General features: G+C 27.2%; 1 protein-coding gene across 1 annotated transcript in view; it reads right to left on the minus strand.

Annotated features, from left to right (window-relative positions):
- The window catches only part of LOC117179513 (UPF0676 protein C1494.01-like), a 68,613-nt gene extending 61,282 nt beyond the window's left edge, over positions 1-7,331 (minus strand). The window contains exon 1 of the mRNA XM_033371389.1: positions 6,672-7,331. Within this exon, the coding sequence (XP_033227280.1) occupies positions 6,672-6,765 (94 nt within the window). The 5' untranslated portion in view covers positions 6,766-7,331. The remainder of the gene's footprint in view (positions 1-6,671) is intronic.
- Positions 7,332-18,318: the final 10,987 nt, after the last annotated feature.

The raw sequence follows: 18,318 nt of genomic DNA on the forward strand, positions 1-18,318 counted from the left end.
ATATGACATTGTCATAAAAACGTAAAAAGATAAGAAAAAATGAATTTTGAAAGTCAGCATTCCGATTTCCTGATATACTTCTGAAGAATGTTTTTAAAGAGTGAAGCTATTCACATTGTTTTTAATCGCACATTGACGTCAGAGGCAGATACTCATAATTTTTCTCTTTCGAAGCAGAAGTTTTATATCTCGCCTTCTATCGCTAAATATGTTAATTACAGATTTTTTCTTTTAAAAGGAATTCAGAAGTAAAATATTTATATATTTTCATTTATTAAAAGTGGAGTAAACGACCAAAAATGGATTCCACGATCAAATTTAATATTGTAATCCAAAGTTTGATATAAAGGTGGCCAATTTTAATCGAGGAACAACATTTCCGGCCCTTTTCCCGGTTGCAAACATTTATCTAAACTCTTATAGCTGAAATTGAACATTTTCAAGATTTCTAGTTAAAAATTATAAATCTACGCTGTATGATTCTTAATTTTCTAATTTTTGTTTTAAGGAATGAATTAATACATTTTTAATTTTTCAAAAATATATCACTTCAAGCAATTTTCAGTTAGAAACATTACAAATTGAACGATTTAATTTTCTTAATGTTTTAGGTTAATAACTGTTAAGTTGTTATTTATACATCAAAATTCTGCATTTTTAAATATTTTATTTATGCTAGCATGCTCATTTAAATTAAGTTTAATATTTCTAAATATTGAAAAATGTTCAGCATATATTAGACCGAAAAAAATTCTGAACAGGATTTGAAATTGAATAAAAGCATTTAATTATGAGCCTATTAATTTGAAGTTATTTAAAAATTTAAAATAGTTTATAAAATGTTCAACAAAATTCAGAATTATCTTGTAAAATCAATTATTGTTAAATTTTTAATACTCGAACTACAGTTCAATTTAAAAATCAATAATTAATTTATATTTACAGTTAATCAAATTATGAATGTTTGTCATCAGAATTGATCAATTTCAAACGCTTTTAGTTTTCAATTGTTTAAAAAGGAGATGCTTAGAGTTGGGATTTTTTTAAATCTTATAAATTCCCTATCTGAGAGTCGATTGGATAATTATTAATTTGCAAAAACATTATTTGTCAGTGATAAACAAATTTTCCTTGTCCAAATAAATAAATTAAAATCCAAAAATTTTTTCCTTTCCAACTCGATTAAAATCTTTTAAAAAATTCTTTTAAGTTTAATTATATTAATGTAAAGTGATTGAAAATTAATAATAGTTAAATTGTTGTTTATACAAAAAAAATTAAAAACTTTCATTTACAAATTAAGAAATTAAAAAAAAAATTAACAATTAAAAGTATAACATTCAAAGTCTTAATTTAGTACTTTAAAATTTTAACAATTAAAGAGATTCCATCAGAGCTTTAAATGTAAGCTTAAAAATGGAGACCTAAAATGAAAAATTCTAAAGTAAAATATTTTATAATTGCACATTTTAAACTGATCTTACCATTGAAATAAAGTTGAAATCAAAGTTATTTTAAATTGCACTATATCCTGTAATATTAACTTTATGACATTTCAAGTAATTTGATAGATTTACTTTTTAAAATATTTTGAAATTCCGTGTTTATGTAGCGAAGAAAATGTTGAATCGAAATCATGACAATCGATTTGTAAGCGGTTATTGAATTATGTAACGATTACGTTACTTCGCGTGCTATCTTTACGTAACAATTTCAACCCGAGCCAAAAGAGAATCTGTTCAGAAATATGCGCGGGAAATTTTTTATTAAGATCTTCTCTGCTCCATTGAAACTTGTTCTTCATTGTCAAATCAAATTTTTATTTTGTAAATTTATTTGCCTTAAGAGCATAAAAATCGAATTTTCTTTTTCTATCCCTCCCCTTCTTCGTCTCAGATCATCACAAAGCTTGAACCCCAACGAGTGTCGGCACAATAACGAACAGCCCCCCCCCCCGCCCAATGTAAATTAAATTTAAAACAAATTAATTGATTGATGCTCTGAAAGTAGGAGAAATGGGCTGATATTTTCTTTTACGAAAACAGAGGAATAAGGATGTAGATTCCTTTAAATAAAATAATTTATGGGTAACAGATTGAATTCAATATGAAACATTTAATATTTCAAGGCGAAATACATTCATTTTCAAAAAATAGTTGAATTTTCAACCAAGGAATTGAGTTTTCTATCTAAAAAGACGATCTTTCGAGAAAATAATTGACGTTTAACCAAGCTGTAAAATGTTTAGCCTAAAAAGGTTCGACAAAGAAATATGACTTTTTAAATGAAAAACACAAATTTTTCAGCAAAAGTTGAATTTTCAAACAGAACAGATTTCTCAGTAAGGAGAGAAAAATAAACTTCAAATAAACTGTTAAATTGTCAAGCCCAAAAGGCGAATTCCATAGAAAGCAGTTGAATTTTCAACCCAAAAATATCAATTTTGAACCAAAAAGTTAATTTTCAATCAAATAGTTCAATTTTCACCCATAAAGAGGAATTTTCAATAAATCAGTTGAATTTTTAAGCCAAAAATACTATTTTTATACAAAAAGCAGTTGCATTTTTAACGAGAGATGGATATTCAACTAATAAAAGTTTTTTTTTTAACAGAATAGTTCCACTTAGAACAAAATACATATATTTTCAACCAAGCTGTTGAATTTCCATCCAAAAAACGATCCATTTTCATCCAATAATGGAATAGTTAAATTTTCATCTTAGAAATTCATTTTCAAACAAAATAGAACAAATTTCAACAAAATAGTAAAATCTTCAAACAAACACATTAATGTTTAACAGAGTAATTCTACTTCCAACAAAGTAGTTAAATTTTCAACAACAAAATATGAATGCTCAACAACAAATTTACAAACTGAATTTTTATATAAATACAATCAATTTTCAATCAAAAATAGAATAGTTATTTTTTGAATTGAAAAAATTAGTTTCTACAGAAACAAAAAAATTGTAATAAAGCTTCAACCACATTTTTAACCAAAAAGGATGAATTCTTTCAAAGAAAAATTTTTGGATTTACTTCATTCAATTCGAATTAAAGCGAAAAAAACGTGAAAGCTTTTTGAAAGAAGGGGAAAAAAGAAAAATTCTGTTTAAGAAATCACTAATTTTCATTTTTTTTTAGAATTTCACAATACTGTCACAAAACCTGCCCTCTCCCCTCCTGAAGCGTGGCGTAGTTTTTGTTCGGCCCCAAATGATTAATGTTGATTATGATTATCATTTTCGTGTGTGAATGGCTTGAGAATCCGGCACGTACGAGTATTTATAATTTGAATTGAGTTTATCGAGTGCATCTTTTACAAAGTTTCGCCACGATGAAATAACACGTGTTGCCTTGAAAAGAATTGGCGATTTGTCATTTTAAGACACAGCGATTACGGTTTTTGCATCGGAAATTTCTTCACGATACGTTTTATATTTGTAGAAAAAAAGAATGCTTGAATGAAATCGGAAGAGTCGAATTTTTGCCTTGAAAAAGTGAAAAATCACTTTAGAGCAACTCAAGATTTTGTAATTCCTATTTCAAAATCTACAGATTACAATTATCAAGCCTAATAATGAAATTATAAACGTAATTCATTAATTTTCGGGCTCCGTCAAATTTAAATTACCTTTTCATTTTTTAGGAGAAAATTATTTAGTTTATTAACCTTTCAAATAAATTTCCAAATTTTTCAAAATAATAATATTATACATTGAAGCCTTTTAAAGCTACAGAACTCATTAAAAAAGTGTGCACATCCGTGTGCAATTTTTGCATTTTAAATTGTTAATAAATGTTTGAAAATTGCACAAATTAAAAAAATTTCATTTTAGAATGGGTCAGACTAAAAATCTAATTAAAAATTGGTACATTCATATAAATTTTAGCGGATTGCAAAAATTTGAACTAAAAAAATAATTATTTATTATTATAAAATAATAATTATTATAAATTATAATTGCTATTTTTAAATTATTTTATATTTTATTTTAACAATTTTGATTTGAAAAATTACAAAACCCATTATTTAATTGTTGGCTTATTTAAAGCCCTACGTGAGGACTTATAAAATAAAAGCGCCTAATTAAAAAAAAAGTAATACACAAAATCTGAAAGTAATTCGCGTGCAAGAAATCAAGTCTCCGAGGAAGAAAGTTTTCTATGATTTAAAGAATGTAAAAAATAAGTAAATAATCTTCAAATATAATTATTTATTTAAAAAAGGTTTGATTTAAAAAAAGGTTTTAACAGTTTCAACATACACGGAAAAAATAGTTTGTTGAAAATTAATTGAAAAGTCACTTGAATTTTATAAGACTAGTCACATAAAATCCTATATCCAAGATTCATAGATAGTCGCTTGTATTTAAATAAACTATTTTTTCCGATGTAGAAAAATCTAATTCCAAAATTTGAAATAGTAAAGTTGTCAAGAATGTTTTCCTGAAAGAAAATAAGCAATCATTAATTAAAATTCAACCATTTTTCTGAAACTGGTAAGAAGGGATAGTAAGAAAAATTCAATTGCAAAAATAATTTTTAAAACTAAAAGCTCAGTAAAAGTCCTGTGTTTTCAAGTTAAAAATATTCAGTAGTGTAAATTCTCGAATCCTTCATTCTTGTAACACATCATCTTCAAGGAGAGCTTATTTCCTGATTGAAAAGCTGAGATAAAAAAAAGCTATTAGTATGATAATGAAGTATTACGTAAGTGGTTTGTTACATTATTTTTCTGAAAATTATAGTAATTAATGTTCATTCATAAATAAACATTATAATTACAAAAAAACAAAAACAAGAAATAGTTTTGAATAAATTTTTCTCTGATATGTTTATTACTATGGTTTTCTTGTGCAAAAACCCAGTCGAAAACTTACTTACCCGTTTATAAACTCTAGAATACTCTTTTCATTGGCTATAAGAAACATCTATAAAATGATATACTTGGCAAGTGTTGAACAAAAGTAGCGGAGCAATCTAGTTTTTATAATCATAGAATATGCGTTTATGACTATTATTTGAAAATCACTAACAGTCATCCTACTTCTTCAGGATTTCTTAATCAATATTTCATAAATAAATTGAGATTGTCTTAACGAACGAAAACAATTTTTAATTTAAAGAATGATTTTAATGAAACTTTATAAATTAGAGACTTCAGACATTATTCATTGTTTTCAATATGGATTGCTCAAGTTCGTATATTTTTAGTTTTGAATTTGTATTAGTAAAAGTGTTTCTGAGGGCCTCAAAATAAAGTGTTCAATTTGCATTGATTTTAGAGAGATAATATTCTAAATAAAAAAGATTAATTTTAAACTAAAAGTGCAAAAACTATATTTTCTGTAAAAAAAATCATTTCAAATCAAAGATGAACCTTTAATAACAAAATAAAGGTTTAATAAATTAGTTCGACTTTTATCCAATTATGTGAATTTTCAGTTTAAAAAAATACTTTAAAACAAAAAAAGTTTAACCATTTTTTAACCAAAGAAATGAATTTTCAGTTAAAATTAAGAATCTTCAACAATTTTTCTCTGACAAAGTGGTGCAACCTTAAACCAATTAATTCAATTTTCAACGACAAAGAATGAATTTTCGAGGCGTAATGTAATTAAATTTTTTTAACGAAATAGATAAATCCCCAACCAAAGAATAATTTTCCACTGAACAAATTGCACTTCTACCAGAAAAGACGACATTTCAACTAAAACAGATGAATCTTTAAACCAAAAAGACGGATTTAAAAAAGATAGTTTTATTTGCAAACTGAAATATTTCAATTGTGTTGTCAACGAAAGGTTAATTTTATGCCAAAATAACTGAAGTTTCAACAGATAAAAACGAATTTTTAGCAACAAAAATATTATCAATAAAAAATTCATTAGTTGACGTTTCAACTAGAAAATAGGAAAATTCTATCAAAAGAGATACATTTTCAAACAAGAAATAGGAATTTTACAAAAACAGTTGAATTTAAACCAAATAATAAATATAAAATAAACAAAGAAATAGAAGTAGAAGAAAATCTGAGGGTCATCCTTTTTGTTTAATAATTCGTCTTTTTGGGTTGATACGTCAACTATTTTAGCACGAAGTTAACTTTTTGTTAAATATTCAACAGACATTTTTTTATAGTTGAAAGTTTAACTATTTTTTTGAAGATTCATAAAAATAAAGAAATAAAAAATAACATTACATTAGATTAGGCCGCAAAACTTAATGCTCGAAATTCCTTATAATTTTGCATCAAAACTACGCATTGATATTCAAAGACTAAGATCTTGTTCTTGTAATATTTTCAAAATATCTTTTATGAAAGAAACAAAACAAAAAAATATATCAAAATTTCAGATTTTTTTCTCAACATGTTTCACTTTTTCCTGAATAATAAAATTCTTTGATTTGTCCCTGATTTCCAGGTTTCCCCTGACCTACGATCAACCTGTTAATTCGTGTTTTTTTGGATCAGAAAAATAGTACTAAAGCCTCATTTTATTTTTGGAAAATCCCTTTAGTCAGGGATTCCCACTAGATTTCCCCCACTTTCCACACTTTTCCAGAAAGCATGGCAGTCCTGGCCTAATGATGAACAAGTCACCAAGAAATCAAGGATCAATCGCCCTTATTACACTCGATTGGCACCGCTTGGACACCTACTTACCCACGTGTGCGAGGTCGATGATCGGTATCTCGCACTTGCTGAGAAGCGTTTCACTCGCCTTCGCAAGAGTTGCCGGTGCAATTGTGCAGCTCATCTTGAATCTTCGCAAAAAAACTTTAAAATATTCAAAAAAATCTCTTCTTATTCCCGCGAAATTCCTTCACTCCAAAAACTGATCTTCCCAATGGCTAAATTTCGGTTTTATGAAGATCCTTCTTCTTATTCAAGCTTCCTCAGCTTCAATTCCTTCAGAAGCTCTGATCAGTCTCTTTTCTCCCCTTATATCCTGCCTCGATGTTATCCTTACTTGCCAGAAAATACACACCAAGTCAAAAAAAAAATATATATATTTGCGCACGTTGCACTAGAATATCCAGTAAAATAGCATACTATCACTGGGGAAGTTTCAACGATGGAGAATCGCAGCATCAACTCTCAAAAAATTGAGGGTGAACTAGAGAAAGGAGACACAAATGGCACAAAACTAGGCACTCAAAAAGAGAGCCTAGGGACCCTAACGATAACCGTAAGATACAAGTTTATTGTGGGGCTGATGGTGAGGCAGGTAGACGTGTACGTGACTGTGGACTTGTGGGCACATACTATGCTCTCAACTCGGCAACGAACGACCAAGAACTAAACTGCCAAACCGGACTGCAGGGACTCCAGTTCTCTCAACGCAACCCATGACTCAACCGAACCGAACAAATCGAATAGAGCGCCAAACCCGAGTCCGACGAATAGTACGACGCAACTATGACGCGTCCGAAGATTGACGAGCAATGGAAAGGTGCTGGTCTATCTTTAGAGAGACGAAAGACTATTAAAGACGGTTTATAGTTGGTCTATATTAAAAATAAAGTGTGTCCTGGATTTCTGCCATCGGAAGGACCCTGGTATCGAACAATCAGCGTTTAGGATCGTTTTGATGAGGTTTTATCGGGGGAGAAACTTTTGAAGTGGGTCCGCGCCCTTTACCATTTTTAAAGTTTGTAGGGATGGTAGTGTGTCCTGGATTTCTGCCATCGGAAGGACCCTGGTATCGAACAATCAGCGTTTAGGATCGTTTTGATGAGTTTTTATCGGGGGAGAAACTTTTGAAGTGGGTCCTCGCCCTTTACCATTTTTAAAGTTTGTAGGGTTGGTAGTGTGACCTGGTATGACCATTGTTTCGAAAGTAAAGTAAATAAATACAAGTATAATTTAAAAAATTTAGAATTAAAAATTCTCTAAGTGAATTTTATAATTATAGCTTCTCTAATTTAAAGTATTTATATATTGGAATTTTCTTCAAATTTTTGAAGATTTTAAATTTAAAACTTGACTTTTGATTTTCGACATCTTGAAAATTTAAGAATTTTTATTTAAACGTATTTAAAATTGAAGAATTTTTTATTTTAGAAAATTTAAAAATTAGGCAAGTTTAAATTTCACAATGAAAACATCTTTACTTACTATCCAAAATGTTATTTTTTTAGTTTTATTAGATGAAAATGTATCAATATGGAACCATAGAAATGGATAATCGTTAATTTTCTCACATTTCAAATTAAAGTTTATTCTATGATATACTGATGACTTTGCGAAGATCTTCGCCTGAGGTGATTGCTATGGAGAGATTGATTAGCGATCTATGTCACAGCGGTGTTTCATCAATTGGCGATCCTTCGTTTTTTAATGTATCGAATTTAAAACGAATATGAATTCTCAAATTTAAATGATTTTGAAGATTAAAAGTCAAATTTTCAATCTTCCAAATTGATGAGATTTCGAATGTTAATCATCAAAATTTTTTGAATTTCAAGAATTAAAACTTGCATACATTTTCCAACATAAATCAACTATATTATAGAATTTTTCATTGTGAAATTTAAACTTGTTGAATTTTTTAAATTATCAGCAATAAAAAACTTTAATTTTATAGATTTACATCTGAAAGTTCTACGTTTTTTAAGATTTAAGATTTTAAAGATGTATAGATCAAAATTCTCAAATTTTGCAAATTTTGAATCTCATAAATCAAGTTTTCAATGCTCAATCTTCCAAATTGAAGAAATTTATAATCAAAAAGACAGCAGTTCAAGTTTTCACTGTGAAATCTAAACTTGAATAATTTTTCAAATTTCCTAAAATTAAAAACTCTTCAATTTTAAAGATGTATGAAAAAAATTCTTAAATTTTCAAAATGTTGCAAATCAAAAGTTGAGTTTTCTATTCTCAATCATCCAAATTTCCAAATGGTAAATTTCTTCAAGTTAAAAGATAGAGAATTCCAAACATGATTATTGATTTTCAAATTCTTGAAAATTTTTATTTGTATATCTTTAAATATTTAACTCTTGAAAAACTTAGAACTTTGAGATGTAAATATTTAAAAATAAAGATGTTTAATTTTTATAATTTTAAAAATTCGACAAGTTTAAATTTCACAATGAAAAATGCTGTAATTTTGATGCTCATCATTAGAAATTTCTTCAATTTGAAAGATTGCGAAATGAAAACTCTTCTTTCGACTTTTACAATCTTCAAAGCGTAGAAATTTTTCTTTATGCATCTTTAAAATTATTGTAACTCTTCAAAAACGTAAATCTTTAAATTGGAAATACTTAAAATTGAAGATTTGTTGGGTATTAAAATTAAAAATTTAAATGTATGCAATTTAAGTGTCACGTTTAAAAATGCTGTAATTTTGGTAATATTAGAACTTTCTTCTATTTGAAAAGTACGTAATTAAGAACTTCACTTTTGTACTAGCAAATAATTCAAATTAAAATTTTTTTATTTATATATCTTTGGAATTGAATAATTTTAAATTTTGTAAATTAGAAATTAAAGTTCATGTAAGTTTTTATTTTTTACATTAAAAATGTTGGAAATCTGATGATTTACATTCGAACTTTATTCAATTTGGATGATTGAGAGTAGAAAACTCAACTTTTTATTTGCAAGATTTTGAAAATTTAAGATTTTTTCTTCATACATCTTTAAAATTGAAGAGTTTTTAATTTTAGGAAATTTGAAAAATTATTCAAGTTTAGATTTCACAGTGAAAACTTGAACTGCTGTCATTTTGATTATAAATTTCTTGAATTTGGAAGATTGAGAATTGAAAACTTGATTTTTGAGTTTCAAAATTTGCAAAATTTGAGAATTTTTATCTATACATCTTTAAAATCTTAAATCTTAAAAAACGTTGAACTTTCAGATGTAAATTTATAAAATTTAAGTTTTTATTGCTGATAATTTAAAAAATTCAACAAGTTTAAATTTCACAATGAAAAGTTCTATAATGCTGTTGATTTATGTTGGAAAATGTATGCAAGTTTTAATCTTAAAATTCAAAATCCTATAATTTTGATGATTAACATTCGAAATCTCTTCAATTTGGAAGATTGAACATTTGACTTTTAATCTTCAAAATCATTTAAATTTAAGAAATTATATTCGTTTTAAATTCGACACATTAAAAAACGAAGGATCGCCAATTGATGCAACATCGCTGCAACATAGATCGCTAATCAATCTCTCTAGCAATCACCTCAGGCGAAGATCTTCGCAAAGTCATCAATATATCATAGAATAAACTTTAATTTGAAATGTCAGAAAATTAACGATTATCCATTTCAATGGATTCATATTGATACATTTTCATCTAAGAAAACTAAAAAAAAAAACATTTTGTATTGAAAATATTCAAATTGATCGCTTGTAGTTCACAAATTTCAGTTCAAAGCTTTCAATTATAAAAAGTTAATTTGAACGCTTCAGGTTTAGGAACTTTATTTTAATATATCCAAAATGAACTTCTTTGTTTTATAAAAGATGAAAAATTAATTTGATTTCGAAAAAGGCTAGATAAAAATATTATGAAAAGGAAATGCTTGAAATTCGAGTGAGTAAAAAATGATATCGTTTTTTCTTCTCCATTGAAACTGCTTAAATATGAATTCTTAACATTGCTAAAAGTACCACTTAAACGTGTTTTTTCTCAAAGAATCACAAATTGATATGGTCCTGCATTTTAAAATAGTTCCAAAATGAAGTGCTTCTAGCCGGATTTTAAAAATTGAACTCTTCAAATTCAATTGGAAAATTTTTATTTTGAGATTATTAAATGATACGCAGTCAAAATTAATCCAATTTAATTTAAAAAGTCTCAAAAGTGTCCAACGTTGAGCAGATTGAGTCTTGTGAATTTCTTACTTTGTAACGTTCATTTAAAAAAATGAGTATTTAAATAATTTGTTAGATGTATAGATCCAGTTTTGAAATTTCCGATTTTTAACTTTAGTAAATGATTTTGTGCATTTTTTTAAGTCCTCATTTCAACGATTTTAATTCGAAAAACTTTTAGTTCACATTCAGTTCAGAAGTGTCCAAAGTCGAATGATTTGAATATTTAAATTGAATTATTATTTGAATTATTAATTCTTATTGGGATTAAATTGAGACATGAATACAATTCCGTTTTATTTCCCTCAATATAAATTCTTTATTTAATTCTTAACCATAAAAATTGAATTGCTTTCGCTACTGCAATCCTTCACTGACATCAATTTTTTTTTGCTTCTATTCGATATGCATTTAAGTTTTCTTTTGTGCTTGTGGATCTACATTTACATTCACGGGTGAAACTCGTAAATTCAAGATCGAGTGTTGGAAACTGGAAAGTGTTTGGTGCATTCACGAACGAAAATTGCTTGGAATTACTGCATCCTTGAATGTTTACATTAATGCAATCAAAATGGCAAAAATAGTATTTCTCAGAAACTAGGGTTCTTTCTGAGGTTACATTTTTCTGCGCAAATCGATTTCAAAATAGAATGCCAATCATATTTTCGATGAAGAAGATAATAAAGAAGGATAGTAAAATTAATTATCTATACTCTGTTCCCTGAGAGAAGATCCTCTAGGCGCGCATATGGGTTGGCGTTTCTGGATGGAGGAGTGTTCTTACCTGTTTTTTTCACACGTAGTTTATTAAGTTCTCTTCTCATTGGTCTCTTGCTCTTAATTTAATATTTATTTATTTCGTTGAGTTTCTTTCTAAAATAGTTTGAATGACTTTTACGAAATGTTAGCTATAAAAGAAAAGGACCTCACCACGCGTAGGGCTCGAGTTACAGGGGTCTACGACTCTACGGTAGCCATTTGAGTTTTTGACTCACTCGCTCTTTTTTGTAATTAAGAAGTTAAAAATTAATCATTAATAACTCTGCAATCCCCGACTTAAAAGTAATATATTCAGAATGTTTGAATTATTTGTATTCCAACGATATGTAATTTGTCTATAAGGTTTGAGAATTGGGGAAATAAGCAATATCAAATTGAATATTGAGCTAAAGTTTCTGCGATTAAACTTCTTCAAATTTTCAACTTTCCTAGGCAAGCAATGTATCACCGGAATCAGATAAATTCGTCGATGTGGATTATGCTATTTTTAAATCGCTCTTTGCAAAGTTTAAATTCTGTACATTTCCTTACTTTGACCTGCTGTGGAATAAAGACCTTTGCTGGGGTAACCTTACTCACACTGAGTTTGGTAAGCAAACAGACAAGTAGTAGAATAGTTAATAGTAGATAGTAGAAAACATAATGCCAGTGTCGTAAATCAATCAAAGAAAATAGTTTCTAATGAATTTGAAGAGGTTCACTCAGATTGGCTGAAACATCTCAAAAAATCCCTTCTTCTTGACAAATTGAACAATGGGCTGCGCGAAGAAAACCAAAATTGGTCGTTCTAGATCTAGAGGATCTTCTCTCAGGGAACAGAGTATATAGTAATCGGTGGTCTATTCCCAGCTGATAATTCTTTGTTTTCATGATATCAAGGAAGCATGACTAATGGCAATAGTCAGATACTTAAAAGTTTATTTATGATTCATGAAGAACACATATTACGACGACAGAACAGAAACTGAGATATTTGATTGTTTCCATAAATTTGTGTGATAAAACAAAAAGACTTCGAAAATTAAAATTCTCAAAGGTACGAAATTTTGTTTTCAGCTTTTGAAGAAATGAAAACTAAAAAGTAAGGAACTCAAAGTTAAACTCTTGAATTAAAAATCGTCAAAATTACTGTTTGAGAACTTTTAATTCAATTTTTTATTTAAACTATAAACAATTTACACTATAAAATGGAAGCTTTTAAAACTTTTCAATCGAACAATTTAAAATTAATAGTTGTTATACTTAACAAAAAATAGAATTTTAAACTTTTAAAAATTAAATCAATAAATATCTAAGTTTTCAAAATGATATTATTTAAATTTGGGAATATTTAAAAATTTGTAAACATTTTAAATTAAAATTAAAATGTAATTTTACAATTCATTTTAACATTATTTAAATTTTCTATTATAGTTTCAAATTTTAAATAATTTTGAAAATTTTTCATAAAAAAACTTAAATTAAAAAAAAAAACCTTTAAAATTCAAAATTATATCGTTTTAAGCAAAGAAGCTTTAACAATTGAACGATTACTATTTTTTCAAACTATAAGCGGTTTTTAAATTTGAAATTAAATTATTGACTGTTTCGAGTCCTCCCGAACTTTGGGGGAATTTTAAAATGGGATAGACCAGTGTCTACAAAAATAAAAAAATGAAATAATTATAAAGTTTCTCAGGAATCTCCATAAAATTTGTTTATTACTTTAAAAGCTTTCAAAATCCTTAATAAGCTTATAAATTTTCTTTCAGAATCTATAAGAATCTACATTTTGTTCGAAATTTTCTGAAATATTTTAAAATTTTTAATTATTTTGGAAGTTTTTTCAAAACTTCTAAAGAATGTTTAATAATTTTCTTAGTAGAACTTTCTCAATATGTAGTTCAAAATTTTAAAAATTGTTTTAAAATAAAAATTATACCATTTTAAAGTTGAGCTAGCATTTTATGAATGTATTCTTATGAAACCATTTTTAAGAGGGTTCTAAATTTTTTGTCCAGAATCTGCAAAATTCTAAATATTCCTTTACATTATTTGAAATAATTTAAAGTTTTAAATTAATTTTGAATCTTTCGAAACTTCTAAACATGTCTCAAACTTACTTTCAATTTAGATCTCTGAAAATTTGAACGATTTAAGGCTTTCCATTTCAAGCAATTGATTTTCAAATTGTTTATTTTTGAATATTTGTTTTATAATTTCTTTTTTTAAATCAACAGTTAAATATCTCTAAATATTACATTATTGTTCTTTTTATTGATCAAAAAATTTCAAATTAAATAATTAAAAAATTGAATATTTTAGACAAAAACAATATTTAAATAGGATTTAAAATTTAATAACAGTTTTTAATTATGAATCTGTTAATTTAAAGTTAATTTAATTTTTTTAATCCGTCATGCTTAACGTTAGAGATTTTCAATCCTTTAATTTTAAAGAAATTTAAAAAGTTCATTTTTTTAAATCATGAATTATTTTATATTTATCAACTAAAAATGTTCTTTAACCAAAATTTTTAATTTCAAACGCTTTTAATTTTTAATTTCTTTCTTCTTCAAAACAGATTTTTAAAAATAAAATTCTTTAAATTAAAAATGTACGCTTAAAAATGAAGAATTGAAAAATTTTTAAACTAAAAGATTGTAGAATTACGCATTTAATTGTGAACTGAATGACATTATAATTTAAGAAGTTAACAACTGATCTTTACATTTAAAAAAAGTTGAAATCGAGCTTATTTAAAATTTGTAAATAATTTCTCTAAGAAGAGAAAAGATACAAATATTATATTGAATTGCGTTATATCACCATGCTCGGTCATGAACCATCGTCTACCTATTAAACAAAACATGGTTTTAGTTAGGACCATATTGTAGTGAAAATTTAGTATATTTGATCAAAATTAATAGCCACGGAAATTAATGGAATTGGTCTCGTAATCTATTTTTGTTAAATTTAATTCGCTCGTCCTAAATATGTATTTTTTTCTTATTTCGAAGGAACTGGAACGCCAGAAATGCAAAGCACAACGCGGTCGTTCTATTCGAAGCCGGGTCAGACTCGATTCGTGCAAGATTTGAGACTAAAGCTTTTGGTGTCGTTGTCGAGCTTGCGAGCCAGTAAAAACAAAGTTCGGTCACAAAATATTGCAAACCAATTTTTGTCAACTTCATAGAAAATCCAGATTTGTAATTATCTCTATTTTCATGATTAATTGGATTTATAATCATTATCAAAATAATTACAAATGGTTTATAATAGAGATTTATATTTTATATTAGAAAATTACAAAGTAATAAAGTAACTAGTTTAATGAAAAAAAATGGAAATTTTTATAAATTCATTTAATAGTCGATACGTAAAGAGATCAACTATAAAGTTAAAGAATTTTAAGTTTTTGAAACATAACAAAAATAGAACACTTTTAGTTTGCAAAAGTACAAGTTAGTCTCTTCCGCCAATGTAAAAAATTGAACTTATTTGATTAGAAAAAAATCGAAGTTTAATTGTTAATTCTGAAATAAACAAAAATAAAAAGTTTCGAATAAAAAATTATAATTTGAATAATCTTAATTCAAGAAAATTAAAAATCGAGGTAATTTTTTTTAAAGTTCGGATAAAAAATTTTTTAATTTCTAAATTACAAAACTTTCATTTTTAAAGAGAACAAAATTTAAGGTCTCTAAAAATAGAACTTTGATTTACACAAGGCTTTACATAAGGTTAAGAAAAGGAATAAAATTGTCTATGATATGCGGATATTTTACTTTCAATGAATTAAAATTGATTAAATACAACAAAGTTGAAACATTTGTTGTCTAGCGTTTCAGTGATATCATTTCTTCTCAGACTTTCAAATTTTTAAAGCAGGTCATAATTCAATATAATAATGTATTAACAATAATATCCAGTGGGGTATAGTAAGAAAAAAATTGTTTATAATTTTATAAACAAATACACATTTTGATGCTGCTCATAGTGACTAAAGCTGCTAATTGCATAAACAATTTTTGAAAACAAATTCATATTTTTACAATTTTTTCATAAATAGGCTTAATTTTCGTTTAAAGAATAGCAACTATTAATTAACATGTAAAGGATGGCAGTAATGAGCAAAGAGTCTTTGCCAAGAGATTTAAAGTTGATTTTGTAAAAAGATGAGACCTGTGCATTAAAAAATTGTTAAAATGTACATTTCTTTTAAAAAATTGTTTACATAATGAACACTTTTGTCGTTATGAAAAATATGAAAGCGGGTTGTCTTTAGCAAGACATTTCGAGTTAATTCGGCAAAAGAAAAAGAATCCTATTCCTGAAAAAAAGGGGAAAATGAGTATGTGCACATAAAAATGGTTGAAATAATTGGTACACAGAAGCATTTCTTAACTAATCGTAAGCGCACATTAATATATGTTATATTCAATATAAAAGCTATATATTTTTTAAATAGATAATCATTAAAAATCACGAAAAAATGACATTTGTTAATTATTTTGTTTTCAACATTATACAAAATTCTAAAGTCTGAAGAGAAATGCTATATCACTGCAAATTTAGACCAACAAAGTTTAAAATTTGCTGTTAAATAACAACATTAAATTTAATCAAGATTTATACTGTCGGTAAATTTTTGTTAACGAAAGGTTTTTTGTTGTTGTATAAATTGTTCAAAAATAACAACAATAAGAAAGTTTATTTTTTCAGGCCACTATGCTGAAAGCTTTACCTCTATTTCGATTTTCCTTAGGGATGGTTCAAATTGAAGATCTTGACATTAGGAATTGAAATAAAAAATGAAATTTGCACAAATTAAACAAGTTCAATTTTAAAATACGAATAAAAATATATACCAACATCGTATTTTTCAGCGGAAAAGTTTAAAGCGCAAATTTTTACAAGTATACTCAATTATCCTGGGATATTCATTGAATGCTATTGGCTAAAAAAATGAACAGACGCTTAAAAAAACACTTGAGACACTTGTTTAGTTAGATTGGATGAGTTTTTGTATTCGTTACGGTTGAAAACGCACTGACTGTCATGCGGATTCGTTAACGAATTTTAAGCTGATAATTTGCTTCCCCACCAAGTCGTTAATTTGCAAAGTCGAGTACATCTTAAATAGAGTTGTCTCAGCAATTAATCTCATTTCGTTTTCGCTTACGTAACTTCGACAGATAACAGTCTATTATAATTGTTCTTTACAATTAATTAACTGCACTATTATGATAGATGATTTGATCAGTTATTAAATTTATTTAAATATAAGGAGGAGGGTCTCTAAGGATGGTTTTTGACCCAAATTAGATTTGGCCCAAAAAATTCAAAAAATTTCTACAGTATCTATTAAAAATAAGAAGTCAATTCAACATTAAACGGACCACCCTCATCTCCCATATTCACCCCAAGCACCCTTTACAAAAATGAAAACTTTACTGCTTCTATGCAGTGTTTTTGGGAAAAACCTCAATAACATAAGTCATGAAAAATACATATATAGGTTTTTGGGGTCTCTGATTTTGAATCCAAGGACCGTTGACCTCCACCACATTCGATTCAAGGTCATTTGATGGTGAAAATGCAAAAAACCCAATAACATAAGTCAAGAAAAATACATACATAGGTTTTTGGGGTCGTTTATTTTGAATCAGAGGTCCGTTAACCTCCATCATTTCAGATTCAAGGTCGTTTGAATGAGTGAATTCTTTTTTAGCTCTACCACGGTAGAAATTCTTTTGAATGGGCTTTAAGTTGACGTTAACTTGAAATAGAGTTGTTAAACTCTAACTAACCTCTAACTAACCTATGTATGTATTTTTCTATCGGATTTTTTGCAGTTTGACCTTCAAATGACCTTGAATCTAATGTGATAGAGGTCAACAGACCTTGGATTCGAAATCAGCGACCCCAAAAACCTATATATGTATTTTTCTTGGTTTTTATTATTGGTTTTTTTTCGCAAAAACACTGCATAGAAGCGGTGAAGTTTTCATTTTTGTAAAGGGTGCTTGGGGAGAATAGGGGGGACGAGGGTGGTCCGTTTAATGTTGAATTTTAAATTTTTGAATTTTTTGGGCCAAATCTAAATTGGGTCAAAAACCGTCCTTAGAGACCATCCTCCTTTCTTATTACGTAAAATGATTTTTTTATTTATATATTTTCTTCAGCAGAAAATTCATGCAAAATTTGTAATTATTTAAATGATTTTAATATTTTTTAAATTTCTTTATTACTTTACTGAATTATTGCACATAAAACATAAAAAAGCACATAAAATGATCGTTATTGTTATTATTATCAAGGAATATTCGACAAACCGTAAGTGATAGGTCCAAATTGATGTCAGCTTATGATTTGGATATCATATTACAATGCAGTATAGGCGGTACTCAAAACTAAAAAATGACATATATTTTTACCTATGTCTAACGGTTTATGAGATAATTGTTGTTGAAAATAACAATAATGGAAGGTTCCCCTCAGGTCCCAGTGGAACGTTTCTGGAACGTTCCACTGGAATGTGCCCAAGCGGCGGACGTTCTACACGCTCAGGGAACGTTCCCGGAACGTTCCGTGCTATTAGGGTTCAGTAAGATTCGCAATAATATTTAATTATTATATACCTTATACATAGTGTGAAGTATTATATGTAATATAATATTCATTTGTTTTATAAATTTTTTGTATAAGACAA

This window comes from Belonocnema kinseyi, chromosome 9 (genome assembly GCF_010883055.1).
Source record: "Belonocnema kinseyi isolate 2016_QV_RU_SX_M_011 chromosome 9, B_treatae_v1, whole genome shotgun sequence".
Lineage (NCBI taxonomy): Eukaryota > Metazoa > Arthropoda > Insecta > Hymenoptera > Cynipidae > Belonocnema > Belonocnema kinseyi.